This window comes from Nannobrachium achirus (genome assembly GCF_963921795.1).
Source record: "Nannobrachium achirus genome assembly, chromosome: 3".
Lineage (NCBI taxonomy): Eukaryota > Metazoa > Chordata > Actinopteri > Myctophiformes > Myctophidae > Nannobrachium > Nannobrachium achirus.
The window spans coordinates 44561139-44587507 of NC_137812.1; the positions used below are offsets into that span (position 1 = coordinate 44561139).

General features: G+C 44.2%; 1 protein-coding gene and 1 pseudogene across 2 annotated transcripts; one reads left to right on the forward strand and one right to left on the reverse strand.

Annotated features, from left to right (window-relative positions):
- Positions 1 to 1291: 1291 nt before the first annotated feature.
- On the reverse strand, positions 1292 to 24680 carry LOC308282279 (stromal interaction molecule 2-like; the record flags this gene model as incomplete). Its single annotated transcript, XM_080722626.1, has 13 exons — positions 24334 to 24680; positions 12713 to 12843; positions 10005 to 10116; positions 9235 to 9346; positions 8304 to 8419; positions 7206 to 7383; positions 6609 to 6786; positions 5139 to 5300; positions 4395 to 4495; positions 3130 to 3389; positions 2714 to 2897; positions 2372 to 2576; positions 1292 to 1978 (listed from the first exon to the last, which is right to left on the reverse strand). Exons 1-13 carry the CDS (start codon positions 24461 to 24463, stop codon positions 1292 to 1294), a joined length of 2556 nt encoding a protein of 851 aa, XP_080578752.1. The 5' UTR covers positions 24464 to 24680.
- LOC308281547 (phospholipid-transporting ATPase ABCA3-like) lies at positions 15053 to 18353 on the forward strand (annotated as a pseudogene). Its single transcript has 3 exons — positions 15053 to 15059; positions 15103 to 16077; positions 16125 to 18353. The product of its transcript is annotated as a phospholipid-transporting ATPase ABCA3-like (transcript).
- Positions 24681 to 26369: the final 1689 nt, after the last annotated feature.

The following is a 26369-nucleotide window of genomic DNA, read 5'->3' on the forward strand; positions in this document are numbered from 1 at the left end:
TTATTCCAAAGTTGTTATGAGCAGTCATGAGATAACAGCAGACCTGCTATAATAAGAATAATTCAGTGCACATCATTGTCTAGAACTTCCAGTGGAAAGGATTGTCGTAATGGCTCTGCTTTTAAGACTCCAAAAGAGTCCAAAATAAATAAATAAATAAGCAAACCAAAATCATTATCTTTAGGAGATCTAAGGACTGATTAATATGATATATCTCAATAAACTACACTAATCTCAAGCTTGTAAACAATTAAATTGAAAATGATACTATATTATATATCAAAATCATAAAGCATTGAAATGTGCTCATTCAAAAATCATAACCACTATAAATGCTTTTTAAGTCAAAGATAAAGCTGCAGGCTATTACTTAATTACCTATCCTGCTCTCTCTCTCTCTGAACCAAAGCTCAATTCATTTACTAAGTAAAGGTTTATAACTATTATGCCAAACAGATGTTAAAAAAACAAGCATTCAATTAAAACACTGCTCTTTGTACATATTTCTTTCTTTCCAAATAAAACTTCCCAATATGAAAAATGCGAAAATTACATTTTAAGTTCTATTTCTGTTAAACAGAAAACACCATTTCAAAAATAGTTTGCTTCAACCAGAAATATTGCAATGTAAGTCTCTAAAATGGCATGGTACCTATCCTCTGTCAATGTAAGACTCAACTGAGACAAAATGTAGCTTCATATATATAAAATATATCATATCAAAAACATAAATCACTTTCAATTAAATTGGACATCCCACTTGATGATTCTGGTGGCCGTAGCTTGGTGGGAAGAGAGGCCATCTCTAATCAGTGTTTCTCTCCCTCGGTAGGTACTCCCAGTTCGCATATTGGACATGTCAAAGTGTCCCTGAGCCCTAACAGCTACCTTTGATAACTTATCATGACCATCTGAGAAGCCATCAGCTCGGTGAAGCTGAAACTGAATTTCCCCTGCGGGATTAATAAAGGTGTACCTTGTCTTTCCTTTTCTTATGTTTAAAAAAGCTTTCCATTAGATAAAATGTCTGCATATTTCAGCCAGACTAAAATGTTCACGTGTGGCCAGTTCCATCAGGTTCTTCTTCCAAATGAAATTCAAAGAGCATCCAGTGTTCTACTTTGCCTCTTTTGATTGTCATTTCAGACATTTGATGTGACATGATTACAAACAGCACCGACTTAAAAAAAGATGATGTCTGTCGGTGCCTTTTTCATGTCCCTTTTCATGTCACACCTTGAGAAACATAATATTTTCACACAAAATTTAAAAACAGAATCCCATCTCAGAGTCAGAGTTTCTGGAGGCCACTTTGAAGCCTTTCTGTGGCTGAATCCTTTTTCTTTTTGAACAGGCTCTTGAGTTTTGAAGACTTCTTGCTCTTTTCTTTATCCTTGCTCTTCTCCGCTCTATTCTCCGGGGGTGACGTATTGACAGGTGGGTTGGCAACCCTCTGCAGTGGTAGAGGTGGCTCTGCCTCTCCCCTCATTACGCTCTGAGGCAGGTTGGGTGTTGAGACGGACAGGCCAGTCGGGGTGGCAGCCATGCAAGACTTCTCCAGGATTCCATCGTATACAAGCTGGCTTAGCGGGCCGGAGGGGAAGAGCTCAGCAGATGTTTTCCGTGGTTCAGTGGAGGTCATGGTAAGGTCGGGCTGTCCGGTACGAACCGCAGCTGAACTGGATTCAGATTCTGCAAAGTCCTCCCTCGACATAGGACTTTCCATGGCGACGTCAACTCTGTCACAGATCTTTTCTGCAGGCGTGTCGATGGAACTGTCAAACAAATCTCTGGGGATTCTTCTTGCGAGAGAAGTGGTGGGCGTGTCAAGTTCATCTCTCAATATTCTCCTGTTTTCTGCAGGTTCCAAGCCCAACTCCTGCTTCTCACTAAAGACCATATGGGAAGAGGGATCTATAAGTGCTTCCAATTTCTCTCTGGGTAGCATCGTTCTGGAGAAGCTATCTGTAGAGTACTCCTGTTCATCTCTAGATAATTTTCTTGTTAGGATTGAAACACTCTCATTGCTTGCCATTACTCTCATAGGAGAATCAAGATGTTCTCCTTTATCCCAACCAAAGTTTCTAGAACCCGTGTCCACAGACATTCCCTTTGGATCGCTGGTCATCCTCTTGGACATTGTGTCATCTCGGAGCATCTTTCTTGAGGCAGTGTCCATTGAACCCCCCATCGTGCTTCGGGATATCTTTCTTTTTACCATATTTACTGGTGTGTCTAATTCATTACGAAGCATCATTCTGTCAACATCCAAAGATAAATCACTTCTATCCGCATATATATCCATCAAAGTCTCCTCCTTGGCTACCATTGCGAATGGAGAATCTGCACCGTCAAACGATTTATCTCTCACCATCCTCCTGCTGGCAAACTCTGCGGAAGCTTCTGTCTCCCCCACGGAGGTCTTACGCACAGGGGGTTCAATGGAATCCATCTCCATCTCATCACGATAGATCTTGCGAGAGGACAGGTCGATGGTGGAGGTGCTAGGTAACTTTCTGTTAATAGAAGCAGCAGCAGCCATGACGTCTGTGTCTGGAAACATCTCTGGGGAGTCTCTGTCAATGACAGGAAAAGGAGAAAAAGAAGAGAGGAAGGAAGGTAAGACGTGTGTCTGTCTGTACAGCAATTATTACAACACAGCAGTGCTGCAGTTAAAAGCAGCACAATTTAACAGCGACATATTTGGACGCACCTTCTCTTCTGACTGTAGATGAACATGGGCTCCTCCTCCTCAAAGCAGGGCAGCGGGGCTCGCATGGGGACCAGAAGGTCAGGGTCAGACGGGATCATAGAGATTGTCTGGGTCACGACCCCTGAACGCCGTGAACGGCAACTGGTGGAACCTTGAGGCCGAGGGGAGCGCTTCATTGGTGGAACTGGAGTAAAAAACGCAAAAAAAGAAATGGTAAACGTTTAATGTTTGTTTTTCCTTTCAACATGTTAATGCTTATGATCATTCCCAAAAGTATCTTACAGTATTGCAGTTACCTTTAAACCATACTAAATCCCATGGCACTGACAAAGGATATAAAGATTTCTTCACCAAACAAAAGCAAAATAAAGTTTTTCATCACTAGCATCACTTTAACTGTCATTTGTGTTACCCACCTGGCGCCTGTGGTATAATGGGAGATGGAGGGTCTTCGAAGTCAAACAAATCCTCCATAGATCCATGGTTGGAGCTGTGGCTGGAGTAAGACGGCTGAACTATCCTGGCAAAGCACTGAGCGTTGGGGTCCGCGTAGAGTTTGGTTGTGAGGTTTGCCAGACCAGCGTTCCTGATGAGGCACAAGCCACAAATACGCTCAATCTGCTGCCAGCGATGGAGGCGTTCTCGAAGGCAGGCCGTCACCTCAGACAGGGAGGTTCTGTGGAGCGTAGAAGCATTCATCAAAAATGGGTGCACAAACTGAAATTAGTTAATAAAATGTGTAGCAAAACAATTCCTAGATGTAATGTTTTTCAAGGCTTCATCAGTGGGATGTATTGGAGGAAACAAAAAAAGGCATCAACATTAGTGTACTCAAAATAGCCTGGTCAAGTAAAGGTGAACAGTTAACTTAAGAAGTTAAACTTAAGAAGGCAATGAAAGTTGGGTCATAATCTACACTTGTAAAACATTCTAACAGTAGGTATAGAGGTAACTATTTTCATTTGGGCAAAGGAGACAGGCCATGATCATCATGGAATCTCTGTTTGGAACCTGCATTTCCAAGGGGCGGATTAACAAAAATGCCTCTGGTGATAAAGCTGCCCAATATTTGCATAGTGGGCCCTGATTGGTCCCTCACTACTTCGGAGGGAGTGAAAATCCAATCACAACTGAGCAGTGCCAGACCAAATCTGCAGAGAGCTTTGTTTTATTATTACTTTTTGCAGTAGCAGATTTGTCTGGTTTCCAGGCTACAATAAGACACACCGGAGTACCGCCATATTAGTTTTCACAATGTTGATTTATTATATGGATATGTATCCAGGACTTAAAGTTCTCCTGTACTACATTGCAGATATTTGTCTCTGTTTATTGTATTTCTGTTATGTTTATCTCTGTTATATCCACCAGGGATGCCTTTCCAAAGTCAGGGCACTAAGGTCACAAATGGCAATCACAACACTAAACACATCAATATCTTATCAGGAAATGCTGTCAGATGTTTCAAACACGCATTATCATTTTCATAGTTACTATGCCAGAGATGGATGTCCCTGTCTGCTGTTTATGTTCTGTAACCCAGAGGGACTGATGCTGTTCATGTGCAAGGTGCTTAACCATAATAACACATCAATCAATACACACATTTACTTCTCAGTCCTCTCTCACACACACATGCACACAAAAACATCCGGCACAACGGACATCGTGTCCAACTAACTTTGCCTCCAGTATCTTGTGGTCCACCTGATCCAGAGATGAACTGTGAGCCACATGGAGCGTTCCAAACAATGAACTCCTCTTCTTCTTGATCTTCTCTGCCTGGATTCATGACATACAGGACACATTACACATCTTTGCCTCTCACTTCATAGACTAAAGAGATAATTACATTGAATAGATTTATAGATTTATAGATAAATATACAGAAGGCCAATCAAGAGATCTATCTATCTATCTGTCACAATTATTACATAATCGTCTAATCGCAATTATTTGAGGTAATCGCAAATATTTGTCATAATCGTCATAATCGTTTCCATATTGAGAAATGTTAATATAGTTACAAACACTTTCAAAAAGTATTGGACATAGCAGATCTACAAGCTCACAACGCGTCGCGATGCGACGCGTTGTGAGCTGGCAGATCGGCTATTTCCACTATCAATTTTCTTTTTTAAGTATAAAATTGTCAAATACTGTATGTCAGTAATTTCTTTGTATAATTAAGTTATGTGTCATGATTGCCATGTGTAACTTCAAAGCCTAAAAGCCAAATAGAAATGTAATTGTCAACAACAAATACACAATAAAATCGTTAATCACAATTATTTGAGTGACAATTAATCGTCAAGTAAAATGCCATAATCGTGACAGCCCTAATGCACACACAGACAGACGGATGACGGATGGACAGACAGACAGACAGACAGACAGACAGACAGACAGACAGACAATCCATTACCTCTTCTTTGGCACAGCCCAGTTGTAGCTCGGCGCTGTGCTTCTTGATGTTGTAGTACTGGACCTCTACCTCATGGGTCAGCTGCAGCCACAACTGGAGGGCTTCTGTTGCAGTCCAGCTAGCTTGCATGTCTTTCTCTGCCTGCTTGAGAGCTCCACGAACCTGGGGGATAACACACACCAGCCATGTCAGGGGCCTCTCTCTGGATGGATCAATTATTCATCAATGCTGTCAAAATACTCACAAGCACATGAGCTGGGATCAAAAACTCATTGGCTACATCAAAGAGGTTACTCAGCATGTGGTAAGAACTACTGTAGATATTGCCGCTGACAGGCAGAATGTCCATGCTGAATTGCAAAAAGAACTGGTTCCAACGGATCCAATAATATAGTTATTATTGTATAACCCAAAGACAAAATTAACCACCTGGTGTCTCTATTTTAGGCATGTTGTTTTAAACAAAAACATGTCAGAATCTTTCAGCATGTTTTGAGCTGGTAGATCGGCTATTTTTGCTACTTTTGAGCAACACTGTGAAACGATGAAGTAGGACGAAATGGTCTTGAATTATTTATTATCTGATAATAATATTTTAGGAATATTGATGGGGGTTGGCAAAAGGGCCTTTCTGTGTGGAGTTTGCAAGTTCTCCCCGCGTCTCCTACGGTAGGTACCCTCACAAAAAACATGCAGTAATCCTAGTTTCTATACTGTCTCCCACTGGCCATCCGGGGAGCCTGATGGAGGGGAAAGGAACTGGCTGTTATAATTCACCCTTTGTCAAGTCCCGCCCATTGTCCTGCCCCTCTCCACACCCATTGGTTGCTGTGTCTTGGTGGGACATTCAGTGGGACATTCCATCCACTGCCATGTTAATTCAATTGCTTCATATTGGTATTCTGTGTGCTCAATTCTAATTTCAAACTTTGTTTCAGTCAATTGGAGCTGCTCAGTGGCAGCATAGTGAATTAGCATGTTTTTAAATGTTTTTATTTCTCCAAACATTATGTTTTAGCTAATTCAGCATAAAAAAGGCGGAACCAGGGCGGGACAAGGCAGATAGAGCCTGCTGGTTGGTCAGTCAGGGACCAACCAGGAGGCTAACAAAGGGTGAATTCCTATGGTACCAACATCAATACTGCATGGAATGAAAAAAACTTATCCAACGATAACAAAATATTCAAAGTGTTGGGTCTGAGAGGTTAACTCTCATCAAATGGTGGTCCGTGGTTCAAATGCTGAATAAATAATGGACCTTGATATGAAAAATCACACCCGTGTGAACTGAGCGGTACAGGCTGGGCTGTGGTGATGTCGGTGTCTGCGTACTTTCTATGGAGTCTTGTGTGAGCTGTTGGTACTGCATACAGTACATAGGGACATAGGGACCTACACACTAAGTCCAACGTTTCGAGTGGTTTGCAGTGCTCAAAAATGTTGAAAACCGCTCTACTCCAGTATGGCTACCTGCTCCAGCTCCTCCTCGGCGTATCGGAGCCGACTGAGTTCACTGACTGCTCCCCGTCTCAGCTGGTGGAGGCGGTGGGCCTCCTCCTGGGCCCCCATGATCTCGTCTCTCATCTTCTCCTCCAGGTTCTGTTTCTCCTCGGCCACGTTGCGCTTCTCCTCCTGGGCTTGCTCCAGTCTAACGCAACAAAACAATTATTTTGAGTGCGCCCACACACACATGCATGAAAGCACACACAAACACACGCGCGTGCACACACACACACACGCGCGCGCGTGCGCACGCACGCACGCACGCACGCACGCACACACACACACACACACACACACACACACCCACTCTCTCTCAAACTACAGTATACCGTCACTGTCAGGCAGAAACCTTGTATCTCCAAGTTTCAAATTTGTATTTTTTTTTCCGCAAAGTAAAGCACTGCTTCATCAGACAAGGCCATCGCACAAAAGTAGTGAAAACAGCAGATCTACAAGCACACAACGCCTCGTCTGTTTTCACTAGTTTAGTTCATATTTTTTAATGATAAAAACGAACGGTTTTGGACATGCAAGGTTTCCACCCGACAACGGCAATATACTCACTGTTCCTGTAGCTCTCTGAGGCTCAGTTCGGCTGTCTGCAGACTCTCCAGGTCCTTCATCATCTTGGTGATGTGGATCTTGCTGGACTTGCTCTGGGCCTGAGCAAACCAACAGCCTCCAACTCCCATCACCACAGACACTATCAGCAGCAGGTCCTTCATGTAGTTATGGGGAGGACCTAAACAGGGGAACAGGAATTCCACTTTATTTTAGATGAAGATGTGTGTGTGTGCTATAAAGAACCAACAGAGTTTAAAGCTCCATCGTGTAACTTTTTTTGTGTGTGAATAAGATTTTATTTTGGCTTTAGAAATGTAGACCCTGCGGTAGGGTATGACAACTAATGGTTAAGGTGGTAAGTGCTACTGCCTGAAGGTCAAAATTCTCCACTGAGTAAGGCTGGGCAATATATTGAAAAATAATCGATATCGAGGTATCAACATGCAAGGTATACATATCGACGAAGACGGCTTGAAATGAGGTATTGGTGTATGTGTCACATAAATTAAAAGACACACTATGCATGCACGTAGCACATGCAAAAAAGCAGTCCATCTGTAACCAGGTACCATTGTTGGAAAATGGAAATAATCCATTTAATTTCTTTATTCTATGTGCACTGTGCAGTCTGCATGCATGGATATGTTATTTGTTATCTGGGTTAGGCAGGCAGTGGACCTAAAGCAGAAAAACGTAAAAGAAAAACATATAATGCAATTGTTTTTACTAATACCGTGAGTAATATCGATATCGAGGTATTCAACAACCTTATCGAATATCCAAGGTTTTCCTAATATTGCCCAGCCTTAGTAAGTAGGTGTGCTCTATTCGCTCAATATCAAAGTTACAGATTGCAGCTTTAACAAGTGCAATGTCTGAATCGTAGAGTAATAGCCTTTGTTTAAATGGACGATTCCAGCCAAATTGTGCTGTGTTTATCTCTAAACATAGATTTGAATCTAATCCAAACAAATCAGCCCATTGTTAACAGAGTGAGGAAAAGCCACAGACAGAGGACGGTGAGGTAAAGCCAGGTTAAATGGAAACGGATCAAATGAAGGTAGCAAGGTAGAAGGTAAAAGAGTTAGTTCTCCTTACGTGTGGGGGGTCCAAACAGCACCACATCCAGAGCCTTGATGCTAAGCTTCTGTTTGTCTCTCTGGTCCTGGACCTTGAGGTGGCCGCTCAGGAATGAAGGTTCTTGGGCTGCAATCCTACACACAAACAAGTGATAGTCAGTAATGACAGAGGTGGAAAAAGTACTCACATTTTGTACTTACGTGAAAGTATCCATACTGCACTGTAGATGTACTCCGTTAGGGTGCCCTCAGACCAAAATACCTATGAGAGTGGAATCCACGTTCTGCCAATGCATTTCAATGAGAGTGAAGCGGTTTCATGCCAGCAGAGGATTTTTGCAAAAAACGCTCCCTTATCATTGAAATACATTGGCGGAACGTGGATTCCACTCTCATAGGTATTTTGGTCTGAGGGCACCCTTACAAGTAAATGTCCAGAATTCAAAATGTACTTGAGTAAAAGTATGAAAGTATTGGCATCAAAATGTACTTAAAGTACCAAAAGTAAATGTGACGCGTTGTGAGCTTGTAGATCGGCTATTTTCAAACAGCCTAGGTATGAAATAGGGCTAAAGTGGTTTATGTTTGTTTTATAATATTATAATTTATGTCTGCAAAGTAACTAGTAAATAGTTTTCAAATAATTGTAGTGGAGTAAAAGTACAATATTTGGATCCGAGATGTAGTAGAGTAGAAGTAAAAGTATTGGAAATACTCAAGTAAAGTACAAATACTTCAAGTACAGTACTTAAGTAGATGTACATAGTTACTTTACACACCTGACAAAAACAAGTGATATAGTACGTGCTGCTGCCCAAACAATGATCCCCCTGGAAATGTACAAACTAAATTCAGTTTAATTACAAATACTATTACTTTTTGTAGGTCATCACGCTAAAAGCTGTGCCTTTTGTATGATCATATGGACTAGCAAATAGTGTTGCCCTCACCTGGGGAGGGTGTTTCCATTGACCCTGAAGTCTTTGAAGTTCCTCTCATACTGTGGCAACTCCACAAAATCCTTTAGCCAGCGAAGCACTTCCTCTTGAGTCCAGTTATGAACTGAGAGAAGAAACGACAAGGGAAGCCACATGAGAGATGACAGTGTGAGACGGAATCGCTAAATACTTTGGACAGAGCCAGAGACACAGATTCACACTCACCCTTCCTTGACTATCACAAACATATCTTCGTTGTCGGGAGTAAACCTTGTATGTCCAAAACCGTTCGTTTTGCATTTTCCATTTAAAAAATGATTTAAACGAGTGAAAACAGCCGATCTACAAGCACACAACGCCTCGCGGTGCGAGGCGTTGTGTGCTTGTAGATCGGCTGTTTTCACTACTTTCGTGCGACGGCCTTGTACGATGAAGCAGGGCTTTACTTTGTGAAAGAACCTACCAATTTGAAACTTGGAGATACAAGGTTTCCACCCGACAATGATGATATTCATGCATTCATGTCTACACACACGCAAGCACGCACCCCGACCCACACACACACACACACACACACACACACACACACACACACACACTACATCCTTTTATTGCTATACTTGTGTTATATTCGACTGATTTCTATTAATTTCGTGACTTTCCCTAACTGTGTATCTTTGTGAGGACAATTGGTTCTCATCAAGATACCAGTGCACATACGTGTGCACACACACACACACACACACACACACACACACACACACACACACACACACACGCACCTTCAGACGACTTCCATCCTCTCCAGAGCTCCTCTATAGTGATGTGTTGATCTTCTCTGTGCAAATGGCTGTGTTTGTTAGTCTGCTGTTGCTTCATGTCCTCAATGATGAACTAGATGACAGACAGATAGACAGACAGACAGACAGACAGTGACAGGCAGAGCGAGAGAGAGAGAGAGAGAGAGAGAGAGAGAGAGAGCGAGAGAGAGGTGTCAAAGTCTTCATCAGCCATTTAACTTCAATACGTAAGGTTAGAGGTCAAAGAGAGACAATATTAGCCGAACAGATTCTCGACTCAGTATTCAAAATAAATCAGCTGTTGCAAGCTGTTTATGTTTAAACAAGTGATGGGTCGCACTCAGAGTGACAAGAGTGACTTAGTTTATTTCTCCATGTCTCCCGAAAGGACAAACGTTTCGTCTATCCAGCCCGTGTCAGTGTCAGATGTGGTAAGATTAAGATTTCATGTTCTCATGTGTCGATGTAAGAAAAGAGTTCATTCATTCAGCATTGAGGTAATATGATCATGTACACATTAACACATATGTTGTGTAACTTTATCAGTTGTTGTCAAAGTGGGGTTCTGGGACACTCTGGGTGTACAAATGGAGTCAAGTTGGTTACTGTTGTATACCGTACTTTGTATAGTTGTGGGGGTCCTTGAAATTAAAGAGTTTGAGGACTACTGCTGAGTATAAATGTGCGTGCATTTGTGAGTAAGTGCGCACAGGGAGGCTCCCCGGGTGTGTTTTGGTATGTGTCCTTGGCTGCAAATGGAGTCTTCATGTGATGGCTGTAGAAATCTAAATGGCTGTCTTCGGAGGAACTCTTGCCCCTCCCTTCCCGTCTCTATGGTTACCGCAACCCGAGCCGTGGGATAGTGTATCCTTGGAGGACATTCTGGAGCGCCATAACCTTCTGGAATTCTGGAGTTTACAACCAATCCTACTTATAACTAGAGGCCCATTCACACTCTGAGTAAAACACAGTTAATCACTCTGGACTGGGACCAAAACATGTAAAATATCAAATTGCATGTTGTATGTCAAATACATACTTTTGCACGTGTGATAAACAGAGGCATCCTTTTTCATAAGCCAGATGGACACTTTAATAGCAAGAGCTGGTCTGACCGACTAACAACTGGACAAAATCATACAGTCATATTTTTGACTCTCTGATTAACACTGGTTTCACTCATTTAACAACAAGTCAATTTCAAATACAATCTTACGTCTGGTCTGGCTATCTGAGTTGAAAACATTTGCCTTAAAGGGATTATTCACTCATATCTTATATAGCTCATATCTTTCCTGCAGCACATTATTTATTACACTTCTCTTTTCCTTAGAGACAGCACAACGAAACAAGGTTTAATATATTCATTGACTTTTTGGGGTGGGTTTGTTTGTTCATTGTTTCTTTTTCTTTCTTATACAAATAATGAAAACCGTGCAAATGCCAGTTCAAGCATTTTTCAAGGACTTATGAATAAATATAGGGCTGGAGCGTCAAAACAAATGGTAGGTGTAAACAAGATTACTCTGGTGCTATCCTTGAAGTAGCATTCAAATGTGGGATCAAATCATACCACCTGTTGTTGTCATACATCTGTTTTGTCTGTGATATTTTCCTCTCCATTAGCCCCATGACATACTTCCACACAAACACACATGCTCTATGCAAGCACACACACACACACACACACACACACACACACACACACACACACACACACACACACACACACACACACACACACACACACACACACACACACACACACACACACACACACACACACACACACACGCATATGCAGAACGTATACACATGCCAAGGTTATTACAGTTATAACTAAAACTAACAAAATGAATAAAACTAACTGAAACTGTATTGTGTGTTTACAAAACTAAATATACTCATTCCGTTTTTGTCAGTTCCTTTCATACAAGCATAATATTTTTCTTAAATCTATTTTGCAATTTTTTGGTGAGACAGTTTGAACTGTTAATATATTTCTTTAATGATATGATGTTTTGTAGAGTTTGTAACACAATATCTTTTCAGAAATAACCAATAAACTGAAGAAAAGAAAAAAAGAAAGAAAAGAAACTAAAGGCCAAACCGCACCAAAGCAACTCCTTGCAACTGCCATTGGGGATAATGGTTGTGAGTAGTTGCATGTTGTGAGTAGTTGCATTGGTGCGGTTTGGCCGTAATAAACAAGAAAATCAAAATCAAACCACTAGAGCAGTGGTTCTCAACCTGTGGGTCGGGACCCCCAGGGGGTCCCCAAATTATTTTGGGGGGTCCCCAGATGATTAACTTAATGTGCAACATTGTTTTCTCACTCAACAGTAAACAAACCAACATAAAGTTTAAGTGTATAGAGGGTATATGCACATTTCTAAAGTGACAATTTAAGGGCTTTTTAATACCTCTAAAATTACAAATTAAACATTGGCCAAATTGTCAAATATTAGAGGCAGAAATTGTGAAAATAGCCGATCTGCATGCTCAAATTGCGTTGCTATTTTCACAATAGAACCGTGTTATGCAAAATGTAATGCCTCAACTCTTTAGTGTTCATCAGGGTGGGGGGGGGGGGGGGGGGGGGGGTCCCCAGTTAAAACATGATTATTTTGGGGGTCACGGCCTGAAAAGGTTGAGAACCACTGCACTAGAGTGGGTGTGGGTTTGTGTACCTCCACACTCTCCTCCACTTCAATGCCTCCGTCCTGGTCGTCGTCAATCTTCTGGTGGATGTTCCTCAGAGCCTCCAGGCTGTAGCGGTCTGCCTCGCTCATACAGTGTGGAGACACCATCATGCACGGGTCTGCACCGGCCAGGGAAAAGGCAACATTCTGACATCAGTCACATTCTAGCTTAACCCCATTAAAGACCCTGAGGCCCATTCTACAAATGCCTTCTAAATCCACGTTGCTCAAAACCTTTTCATGTCAAGGACCGCCAAAATTGTATGTATAAAAAATGTATGTGGCCACCGACCCCGTCTCACAATATTTGGTTCCAGGGACCTGAGAAGCAAAGATTTGAGTTAGATGCATGTATGCATGTTCATTGCATATTAAACTAGACCAGGTCAACCTGGTTGTGCCAGACCCCGGTTCTGATGACAGACAGGCGGTTCATGAACCCCCTGTCTGTCATCATCATTTATGACATCATGCCTTTTGTAGGCATGTCATCATCATGTCATCATCATATATACCCTTTATATAGAAAACCCGGACTGACATTTGCTTATGTAGGCCTACCCATTTCATGGGTCTGGCAAAAATCAAACCTCGGTTCGAAGTGAAGCGGTGAACTTTTATTCTATGTGTTCTAGAGTTATGAACTCTGTGATCTATACATCTATACAGTTATGGACTCTGTGATCTATTCATTCTTTATATATTCTGAATTCTACATTCTAATGAATATATAAAGAATGGAGGGCCGAATTATCATGTGAAGCTTGACCAATCCTCAAAGTATCCAATCATCAGACCGGGAGGGACACTACACACATATTCTGGACGTACAGGACAGATAAAACCTGTTCATTCTGAACTGAAATGGCCATATATGGACATGGGACACACATTTTGCTTTTTGAAAAAGCCTATTCATTCTGGACTGAAATGACCATATGGACATGAGGTGACAGACATTTTGTTTTTGAAAAGGCCTGTTCATTCTGGACTGAAATGACCATATATGGGCGTGGGACACAAAAACAGCAAAATATACAAGTGCAGCGATGCGAGCTTGTAGATCTGCTATTTTTGAAACATTGTGAACATCTGTGCAAGTCTTTGAATATTTCTTAGAATATTTCTTAGTTTTTGCCAGACCCATGAAATGGGTAGGCCTACATAAGCAAATGTCGGTCTGTCTGTCCGGGTTTTCTATATAAAGGGTATATATGATGATGACATGATGATGACATGCCTACAAAAGGCATGATGTCATAAATGATGATGACAGACAGGGGGTCTGGCACAACCAGGTTGACCTGGTCTAGTTAGTTTTTTAAACCTATGTTTCTATGTCAGTGGTGCTCAATCTTTTTCATGTGAAGGACACAAATGTTCGCTTAAAAAATACATATACCGGTATTCAAAGATTTGCACACATTTTCACGACTTTTCAAAAATAGCAGATCTACAAGCTCGCAGCGCGGCACTCGGTGTCGCGCTGTGAGCTTGTATATTTGCTGTTTTTCAATAGCTAAAGTATAAAACAATAGAGGCTATGCGTGTGACATCATCATACCCGGAAGTTATGTGGGAACGCCTACTGAGAGGCGTTTTTTGTTTTTTGCCTTGACAGCCCATATGACAGAAAAGTCTTATCTGATTGCATTAAACAACGTTAAACTCACTTTGCCACTCGATCTGCTATTCACTTAATGCATGCGCATACCCTCTATTAAGGCCCCTCCACCTTGGGCCCCAGTAACTCAGTCCCCCCCCCCCCCCCCCCCCCCCTTGTAACGCCCCTGTGGACTGGTTGGATGTCAGTGTTGTGATTCTCGAAGGGTTTCGTCTCAGGTCACTCACACAACAATGCCAATAACTTAAATCCACGACACCCCTGAATTACATTGTTATTACTTTACAGCATATTATAATGTACTAGAAGCTAGTCGGCGACCTGGCCAACTCGGGAATGATGTAAATAGGGAATGAATGCCCCGCCCTTTAATGCAAACCCCATTATACCTGTTGTCATAGGACCTGTTTTGACCATCTGTTTGCCTGTGTCCATTTATGTCCATATATGGAGTTATCTGTCTGTCTGCCAGGGGCGTCAATTGGGTATGGCAGGGGTATGCAGCTGCCATACCCTGGGTCCAGGGGGGAAGATAAAAGTTAGTTCTAAATATGAATACATGAATGTCTCTTTGTCTGTCTGTGCTGGTTATGTTGTTAATTAAATTACAGTAAAATAACTACAAATGCTAAATTTAACAAAATGGTCACTTTAAAGGAGTAGTTCACCCCCAAAATGACTTTCTTCTATTGATTACTCATGCCATGGAGAGTAGAGTTCAATATAATTTTTTGTTTTTTGTCACATTCCTAAGACATTCTGGTCTGCCGCAGCCTGAGTCTCTGTCCTCAGCACAACATCCTGTTTGATAACCTGACGGTCAGCGAGCACCTGTTCTTCTACGCGCAGCTGAAGGGCTTCCCCAGAGAGCGGATCCAGGCTGACGTGGACCACCTCCTCAGCGTCCTAAACATGGAGGACAAGCGGCACGCCCGCACCAAGACCCTCTCTGGAGGCACGAAGAGGAAGCTGTCGATCGGCATCGCCCTGGCCGGCGGCTCCAAGGTGGTGATGCTGGACGAGCCCACGACGGGCATGGACGCGGCGGCACGGCGCGCCGCCCTGGAGCTGCTGCAGGGCGAGAAGCGCGGGCGCACCGTGGTGATCACCACGCACATGATGGACGAGGCCGACCGGCTGGGCGACCGCGTGGCCATCATGGCCGGGGGAGAGCTGCAGTGCTGCGGCTCGCCTCTCTTCCTCAAGAACAAGTACGGCGCCGGCTACCACATGGTCATCGTGAAGGAGGCCGTCTGTGACGTGTTCGAGATCACCCGTCTGGTCCAGGGGCACGTCCCCAATGCCACGCTGGAGAGCAACGTGGGGACGGAGCTCTCCTACATCTTGCCTAAGGAGAGCACGGACAGGTTTGAGGAGCTGTTCTCCCAGCTGGAGGCGAACAGGGAGAAGCTGGGCGTCTCCAGCTACGGAGCTTCTCTCACCACCATGGAGGAGGTGTTCCTCAGGTTGGGGAGACTGGCCGATTCCAGTTTGGACGTCCAGCAGAAGACCGCAGATGACGCCGGCAGCGCCGGTGGAACGCAGGACACCACGGAGCTCGCCGACAGCCAGATGCTCGGCTCAGAGGACGTGGATCTCAACACGGACACACGCACGATTATGTGTGCAGCAGTTCTACGCCATGTTCCTGAAGAGAGCTCTGTACAGCCTGAGGAACTGGAAGGTGACGGTGGCCCAGTTCCTGGTGCCCCTCGTCTTAACGGCGTTTGTGATTGTGCTGTCCCAGCCGCATTCATCCCGGTCACCCTCCCTCAGCCAGACAAACCTGAACCTGAATCTCAGCCACTACGGCCACACCAGAGTCCCCGACCCGTGGTCCTGGAGCCCGGAGATGCCCTGGCAGGGGCATACATCTCCCAGGTCCACGCGGCGTATGCCTCCCAGGTCAACGCATCGGGGGCACAGATCATCCACGTCGATGGTGACTTCAACGACTACATCCTGACCCAGGCGGAGAAGGAGGGCAAGGCGTTCGACCAGCAGTGTGTGGTGGGCGCCGTCCTCCGCGGCAGCAGCAGCGGCAGCTCTGCAGAGGTCACAGCGTACTTCAACATCGCGGGCTACCACACCCCGGCCACGGCCCTGTGGATGGTGGACAACGCACTGTTCAAACTCGTGGCAGGGAATCCATCCGCTTCCATCTGGACCGGGAATTGGCCCATGCCACCACGCCCAATCTCCAAAGAGGACAAAGAGGAGGAGGCCATAGATCTGGGCATGCCTGAAATTTCTGGCTACAATATCGCCATCGGTCTGATGTGCGGCATGGCGTTCCTCTCCAGCACGTTCGCCCTGCTGCTGGTCACGGAGCGCACCGTCAAGTCCAAGCACGTCCAGCAGGTCAGCGGCGTCTATCTGGCCAACTACTGGTTCTCGGCCCTGCTGTGGGACCTGCTGAACTTCCTGCTGCCCTGCCTCCTCCTGCTGGGGTTGTTCGGGGCGTTTGAGGAGGAGGCCTTCGTAGGCGACGGCCGCGCGGCGAGCACGTTGTTGATGCTGATGCTGTACGGCTGGGCCGTCATACCGCTCATGTACCTGCTCAGCTTCCTGTTCAACACACCGAGCTCCGCGTACAAATGCCTCGCCGCCTTCAACATCCTATCAGGCTCTGCCATCTCAGTGACTGCCACCAGTTTAGGGTATCTCATTGATCCTACAGAAGTACTGGACAAGATCTTTCGGATCTTTCCTAGCTACTGCCTGGGCATGTCCTTCAGCCTGTTCTACCCAAATTCTGTGTATGTCTCCCTCTGCACCTCCAGCCTACAGGCCCAGGCAATGTGCATGGGGATGGGAGTCACATACCACGAGAACTACTTTTCCATGTCCGAGCCCGGGGTGGGCCGTTACCTGGTGTCTCTCTCGGTGCAGGGCATGGTCTTCATGGCGTTGCTCTTTGTCATCGAGCTGCAAGTGGTCTGGACCCTCCGCCGTTTCTTTGGCTCCCTCCTCCGCTCGCTGGGCGGAAGGCTCTCGCGGCGGCGACCATTGACGGCGGACACGGCGCTGCTTCCAGAGGACAGCGACGTGGCCACGGAGAGGAGCAGGCTCCTCGAGTGGCGGCCCGCGGTGGAGTCGGCGGCCGGCAGCCCCCTCGTCATGCAGGAACTCAGCAAGGCGTATGGCGGTGCGGGGACCCCTCTGGCCGTGGACCGGCTGTCTCTGGCTGCAGGAAAAGGAGAGTGCTTTGGCCTGCTGGGCTTCAACAGCGCCGGGAAGACGGCCACCTTCAAGATGCTGACCGGCGACGAGAGCGTCACCTCCGGGGACGCCTACGTCGACGGACACAGCGTCCGTAGCGCCGTCAAAATGGTGCAGCGGCACGTCGGCTACTGTCCCCAGTTCGACGCGCTCCTGGACCACATGACGGGACGGGAGACGCTGTGCATGTACGCCAGGTTCAGGGGAATCCCCGAGAGGCGTCTGTCGGCCTGCGTGCAGAGCCTCCTTGTGTCTCTGCTGCTGGAGCCCCACGCGGACAAGCTGGTCGGCGCCTACAGCGGCGGCAGCAAGAGGAAGCTGAGCGCGGGCGTGGCGCTGATCGGCGGGCCCCCGCTCGTCCTCCTGGACGAGCCGTCCTCCGGCATGGACCCCCGGGCCAAGCGGCTGCTGTGGGACGCGGTGACGCGCGCCACGCGGGAGTCGGGCAAGGCCGTGGTCATCACCACGCACAACATGGAGGAGTGCGAGGCCCTGTGCACCCGGCTGTGCGTCATGGTCAACGGGCGGCTCAAGTGTCTGGGCAGCGCCCAGCATCTCAAGAGCAAGTTCGGCAGCGGCTACACCCTGCTGGCGAAGGTGGCGCGACCGCACAACCTCGTAGAGGAGGTGGAGGACGAGGAGAAGGATAAGGAGGAGGGGAGCAACCTGCAGCGCTTCAAGCGGTTCGTCGAACGCACCTTCCCGGGCTGCCGGCTGAAGGACGAGCACCAGGGCACGGTAAACTACCACCTGGCCATCGGCGAGGCCGTCACCTGTGTCTGAGGCCAAGCAGCGGGTGTGGGAGGAGTTCGGCCCAGAAGTTCTTCATTGAGAAATCTCGCTATTTCTACGTCCTATTATTTAGACTACGGGCGTCGGCAGGTTAGCATTTCACTAGGTTAACATTCACCTGCGTCGAAATACTGGGATGTAGAACAAATGTTATGTACAGTTGTGCTTAAAATTATTCACCCCCCCTCTGCAAATCTGGTTGGTTTATTGGCTAAATTCACAAACTGACAACTGAATGATATAAATAGCTCAACAAAAGTAAAAATGATTTTTTTTTTTCAATGCTAAATGCCACTTTCACTTTCAATTATTCATTCGTAATTACACCTGAAAACATCTGTAATCAACTGCAATCGACTAATCAAGGACTTAAATAGTTGCATCAGATGTGCAATCTGGACTGAGTAGAAGTTTGTTGACTTGTTGACTGTGATTAGAGCAGTTAGAAACATGGCTAAGTCTAAGGAATGGTCAGAAAGGTTCAGAGAAGAGATAATTGCTTTGTAACAAATCACACCCAATGTGAAGTGAGCGGTGGTCGTGCTTGCATAACATCTTCAGACTAGGATTTAAGTCTAGGATGTACAGGCTATGCTACACACACATTTTGCTATGGCAAAACGCTGAGGAAAAAGGCTACAGACATACGACATATGACATCACTAGACAAACATGATGCTACGCACACACATTTTACAATGGCAAAACGCTGAGGAAAAAAGGCTACGGACACACGCACAGCTACGGACACACACACATTTTGCTATGGCAAAACGCTGAGGAAAAAGGCTACAGACATACAACATATGACATCACTAGACAAACATGATGCTACGCACACACATTTTACTATGGCAAAACGCTGAGGAAAAAGGCTACGGACACACGCACGGCTACGGACACACACACATTTCGCTATGGCAAAACGCTGAGGAAAAAGGCTACAGACATACGACATATGACATCACTAGACAAACATGATGCTACGCACACACATTTTACTATGGCAAAACGCTGAGGAAAAAGGCTACGGACACACGCACAGCCACTTATAGGAACGGTTTGCACCGCTCAAAAAAAGGTAAACGATATAAAAAAATCAAACCTCGGTTCGAAGTGAAGCGGTGAAGCATTAGTTGTGGATGCAGTAGGTGAGAACTATTGCATGTACAGGACAGATAAAACCTGAAGGCCAAATTATCATGTGAAGCTTGACCAATCCTCAAAGTATCCATTCATCAGACCGGGAGGGACACTACACACATATTCTGGACGTACAGGACAGATAAAACCTATTCATTCTGAACTGAAATGGCCATATATGGACATAGGACACACATTTTGCTTTTTGAAAAAGCCTATTCATTCTGGACTGATATTCTGGACGTACGGGACAGAAAAAACCTGTTCATTCTGGACTGAAGTGACCATATATGGACATGAGGTGACATACATTTTGTTTTTGAAAAAACCTGTTCATTCTGGACTGAAATGACCATGGGCGTGGCGTGGGACACACAAAGTCACTCATTGGAAGCGGTTTTCACCGCTTCAAAAAGGGTGTTGTTCATTTAGAGTAAGAATTTTCCTAAATGGACCCAAAAACCTGCATGGTACTAGGTACTAGGGTAGTAATGATCTTTGCTCAAGCAGGATTATACGATTGTTGAATTGCACTGATTAAATGAAGTAGGGATGGGAAGTTATTCAGTCATTCATCCCAAATTATCACAGCACCATGAATGTTTACTCTTACTCTGACCTTTTGGAGCTGTGTGGAGCTCCCTATACGTGGCCGTGTGTGTGGGTCTGTCTGTCTGTTTGTCTGTTTGTCTGTCTGTCTCCGGGTATGTAGCCTGCAGTAACCTTTTCTTGCCACACATGTTAAGGGAGGGGCGCTGTTGCACACACACACACACACACACACACACACACACACACACACACACACACACACACACACACACACACACACACACACACACACACACACACAGCTCCACTTCGAACAGAGGTTCGATTTTTATCTCTGAAGAGTGGCAACCACAGCTAGGACATTGTAACCACAGCTAAAATAAATATAACGTTGGAATTGAATGTAAAGGCAAGTTCATATACCAACTCCTTGCAACTACTTAAAGCCATTATCCCCAAATGGCACTGGTCTGCAGCAAAACCACAAAGCAAGGGGGGCAGACCACCATTCAGAAACACCCCCACTTAGAAACATCCCCATTCAGAAATACCCCCACTGAGGTTAGGGTTAGGGTTTAGGTTAGGTTTATGTGACACCTCCATTTAGAATAATGGAAGTCAATCTTCTGAATGGCAATGTTTCTGAATGGAGATGCCACCCTGTAAATAAAAAGGGCTTCAACAGTCTGGAGTTTGCTCCAGCGCCTTCCTTCAACATAATCATTAGCTCCAGTCTGTCCCCAGGAAAACGAGGAACCATTTAAAATGTCATATAGAATATATAGAAGTTAGTCCAATGAGAGTATGTACACGTATGACTATTCAGTTCATATGCAACCCCATTCCCAGTTTTATCTTCCTCTCATGAGGAGATAAAGCCTCGGAAAGAACTAACTGCCTAAAAAGTGTCTAAGCGGAAATACACACACATAGGTCTACATGGCTGCATGTTGTCCAGCCTATCAGAACATCCTGTAGTTGACACTTTTGGCTGGAGTTCTTCACTCTCCCCACCTACAGTATACTGTGGGTATAGACAGTATAATATCTACTAAATCTAATCCAACAACCTAAATCGTCACTTACGGGGGTCTGTGTCACAAAATATTTTTATAATGGGGGTCCACAATTTTGGTGTGATTTATATGAAAACGTTGCAAATCACTGCTCTAATGCAGTGGTTCTCAACCTGTGGGTCGGGACCCCCAGGGGGGTCCCCAAATTATTTTGGGTGGTCCCCAGATGATTAACTTAATGTGCAACATTGTTTTCTCTCTCAACAGTAAACAAACCAACATAAAGTTTAAGTGTATATAGAGGGTCTCTGCACATTTCTAAAGTGACAATTTAAGGACACCTCTAAAATAAGGACACCTCTAAAATTACATATTAAACAGTGGCCAAACTGTCAAATATTAGAGGCCTAACCCTAACCCTATTTTCACAATAGAACAGTGTTATACAAAATGTAAAGCCTCAACTCCGTCTCTTAGTGCTCGTCAGGGTGGGGGGATCCCCAGTTAAAATATGATTATTTTGGAGGTAGTGGCCTGAAAAGGTTGAGATCCACTGCTCTAATGTATGGTATTCCATTTCCAGCATCCCTAGTGACCAGTCTAGTCTACATAAGTTCTTGGTGAGTCAGAGTAGTTTTCCTTCTCCGTAGTTCTTCTCATAGTTAGAGGGCTTGTGGTTCAAAGGTCTGTTGCTATTAAAGACCTACTGCTGGCCAACAGGTAATTAGTGATTTTCTTCTGTTAAAATAAGCCCCCCCCCCCTCCCCCTTCCCCTCCAGCTCTTTAGTAAACAGAAAATGCATTTTCAATTCGGATACAAATGTTATCCAATCAGGGGATAGAACTCATACAGCATAAACAAGTGATAACACAAATAAATTAGCAGACAAAATTGGAACTGGAACACTATAAACTTTAAGCTGATAAATGGATACTCTCGCCTGATTGGATGAGAGAGATGGGGCGACCCCTGTTACTGAACAAACACCCAGCAATGATTAGTCTACTATCACAATACAGCTTCAACTGGTAAATAACAACAAATTAGCTAGCCACTGTTTGATTAAATTCGGCCCAGGACTAAAGTAGGCTAACATGATTTAATCCAGCGAAATGGACCAACACTCATTTGATTGAAGTGTTTCAATGGGTGGGGGTGGAGGGGTGCAAAGAGAAGTAAACAACTGTGACATTGCAGAAACAAATGCCACATATAATGAGATAGATAGCTGACTGCAATAGTCATGTTCACCACTTTAAAGTTGGAAAAGGTACATAATGACTTAATACTAGGTAGTTTAACCAAAGATTTTATTGTTGATTTATAATTTGTATTAATAATCAAAATTTGCAAAGTTCAAAAGCAGTCAAATAAATGTGGAGTAACAAATCTACAACATTTCCCTCTGAAATGTAGCTATATGAAGTATAGAAATACTTCAGAATACATATATTATAAAGAAATCAAGTACTGTACAAACAACAACTATTATGATCCAGGTCTTATGCCTAATGCCTTAACTTCTTTACCTTTTTTTCACTATTTTGAAAAACATTTTTAAATACTTCAAATGCTGATCTACATCTGCACGTTGTGAACTTGCAGATCAGCAATTTGAAATATTTAAAAAACAAAAACAAAATAGTAAAAAAAGGCAAAGAAGTTAAGGCATAAGGCATAATACCTGGTTCATAATAGGGCCCTTAAATGTTACTAGAACTTTGAGTATATGCACTTTGTTATATTCCTCCACTGACTGAACTAATAGGATGTTGACTCCTCTACCCATCTACAGAATACTATTTTTTGCACCAATATGGGCCCCATGCCCATGGAATGGAACTAACATCAATCCTAGTCTTGGACCAAGACTGACAGAGATTTATTTTATCGATTCTAACATTTGTGTTTGCCAGAATCTATACAATAATAAATCTCTGTCAGTCAAAGCCTACATCAATGCCATGGATGTTGATAAAACGCACATTTCTCAGAGGCCAGCATTTTTCATCAGTGGAAAGCCTTGGTGTAAAGTAACTAAGTAGACATACACTTTTGAGTTATTTTTGTACTTCAGTATTTCCTATTTCCTATACTTTTACTTCTACATCTTGGATTCAAATATAGTATTTTTACTCCACTACATGTATTTGAAAACGTTTTAGTTACCAGTTAGGCCTACTTTGTAGATTTTGATCATTATTACAAAACCTAAATAAACAATGTCAGCCCTATAGGCTATAGGCCTACATAGGCTAGGGCAATTTGAAAAATAGTCGATCTGCTATTTTCAAAGGATTTGGATACATTTGAAAACATGAAATGTGTAGGCCTACTTTTACTATACTTGTACTATACTTGAGTATAATAGCCTATAGGACTTACTAGGCTACTTGTAACAGAGTAGGCTATACATTGCAGTAGCCTTTACATAAGAATTGTTAGTACTTTTCCACAACTGGTGATGAGAACTTTCAGCTGTTCTATCACATGAGTTGAGTAGCTCTATGTAAAGGGCCCGAGCCTCTAGTGTTAACTAGTCAATATTGTGATGTGACAGACTCAGCGGCGTCAGTTCAGAAAAAGCTAAGGTATGGCCACTTACAGGCAGCAGCCGTTCGCAACTGGTAAAAAACCTAGCCCAACCCTACCCTCCCTGCCCCTTCCTTACTGTACATACTGATTGTTTAGACTTACTGTTACCTGCCCCTTCCTTGTATATATTGTATATACTGTACTTACTGATTGTATAGACCTACTGTTTTCTTTTTTTCTTTACATATCTACTGCATAGTACTGTGTTCTATTTGTCTGTCATTCAATGTTATATGAGATACTTTAATGGTTTCCTGTTGAAATAAGCTTAGTCTTTTCATGGATCTCCTTTTAGTAGACCTTGTACCAGTGAACTGTACCGTCATGAATCTGTACATTTTCCTATGCAAACTTCTAATAAAGCCTTCAATCAATCAATCAATCAATCAAATGGCAACATGACTGGTGTCTTAGACACCAGTCATGTTGCCATACCTTAGCAACAGGCACGATTAAAGTAGGCCTACATTTTATTATTTGCCCCTGAAACAAAGGTGGCAGCTGCCATAGCTTGCCATACCCAATTGACGCCTCTGGACTGACTGATGTGTATTGGGCAATAATGTCCCCAAAGGCATAGGACTTCAACATTGTATCTCGGCCACAGGTGTCAGTGAGTGAATTTGGGGCACCAGCCTACCTGGACTGAATGTGACTGACCTACCTGTGGGGCTGAACATTGTGCTTCCACCGGGGAAGCCATATCCGCGGTGGTCATCACCTTGCCCAGCTACAAAGAGGGCAAAGCGGCAGAGCAGGAGCACGGCCGGGGACAGCAGCAGCATCACAGGCATAGCAGCGGATTAAACGGACCTGCTGTCGACTGGCCAGCGACGATATAGGATCCACAAAACAGATGGAGTAACCGGACAAGTTTAACGACGGGACCAGAGCCAGTGCGTTACACGATCTGGGGTTCTATTAACGGCAACCCCTAAAGACTAGCAGTCAGCTGAGAAGTGGTAAAATGAAACTGGTTTGCAACTTTAATATAATTACGCGAGAAAGAAAAACAAAAACATATATTTGAACTTTAGATGAGAAGTGCTGAAAGTTTAGAGAATCCGTCATGTCATCCACAGGAAGGCCGTGCGTAAAAATGTTCCAAAAATGGACACTGCCATGTGAATGCCTACCTATTTGCTCTATTTGAAATGAACGGCTTTGCAGTCAGAAAAGAAAACTCAGATCGATCTATATGTGAGGAAAGAAATGTTTACGACATCCATGAATATTTAAATTCCATATTGGCACACCGGTTCCATATCCAGATTCCATGGAGAGCAGATCTTGCAGGCAGCACAGTAGTTCTATAATCCCATTCGTAAATTTTGAGGTTTTTAGGCTACATGTAAAAGTGCATGTTCATGGTCCGTAGAAAAAACAAGCGTGGCAAGAGCCAAGAGTTCTTCCGTCGCCGGTTCCAGAAACCAAAGTGTCTCTTTTGGTCTATAGCTAAGCAGCCTACCGAAGCTTGAGCTTTCCGTCCACGGTCTTAACTCATCCCTTCCCGTCGTTCCCAAACGGAGTGGTAGATATGGTAATTGGTAAAACGCCGGCCAGTGACGTCCATGCCGGGAGCCTCAACACACACATGATGCCCCCTCCCCCCGGCTCTCACGCGCACACACACACACACACACACACACACACACACACACACACACACACACACACACACACACACACACACACACACACACACACACACACATACACATACACGTGTTCACTGTGCACATGATAAGAGATATACACACACAGGCATAGAGCAGTGGTTCTCATACTTTGAAATTTGAAGGTCTCCCCTTAACTTTGACTTTGTACAAATGGAAGCAAGTGGACCCTGTACGGGCATTTGTACACTGTCAAAGTTACAGACTTGTAAGGGCCAATTTAGACCCCCATAAAGTCCCTGTAATCCACTTTGAGAACTACTGCCATAGAGAAGCACTCATACAACCAGAGCAAAGTTTTAAGTAGGATTTGGATGGATTTAAAATGTTTGGTCAGCTGCTGCCCAGCTACAGTACAGTATATCTGGCTTGCCTATTCCAGATACAAGTTTTACATAGCTGCATTCCTCACGCACATAAACGTGTGTGCTGTGTGCATGCATGAATCTCCACTCCAGGCTATCTTTGAGATTACATTTAGTGAACTATTAGGTTTAACCTCAGAGGACAAGCAACACGCGCACAAACACTCATGGGAACAGTAGGCTTACACAGTATCGACTTTCGTCTAAATATAAAGTGGGGCAGTCTTGACCCCCTACCCTGCAGAGCATGTGCAGATGACAAATGTCCATCAAGACCTCAGTGGGAGCAGAGCTTGGCTGTGGGGGGCACAGTCCAGACTGAGGACTGGAATAAAAACAGACTGGGCAGCTTTCTTGAAAAGCAAAACAACTGCTGTCTGACACTTTGAAGTCAAAACCTGTCAGAATACCAACAACACCAAAAACAACAAAGATATGCCAACTTCAGCTTTGTTTTTTAATTCATGACATTTCATTGAAGAACACCGGCAGACTGATTTCACTTGTAGAGGGACTCGAGAAGATGGGAGATGGAAGGATGAGAGAGTTAAGACAGAAAGGGGTGAAATAAGCCCTTTGTTGTATGATGGTCACACATCTGGTACAAGCTCATAGCGTGTTGCTGTGCCATAAGGGGAAGTATAAATTAGACATTACAT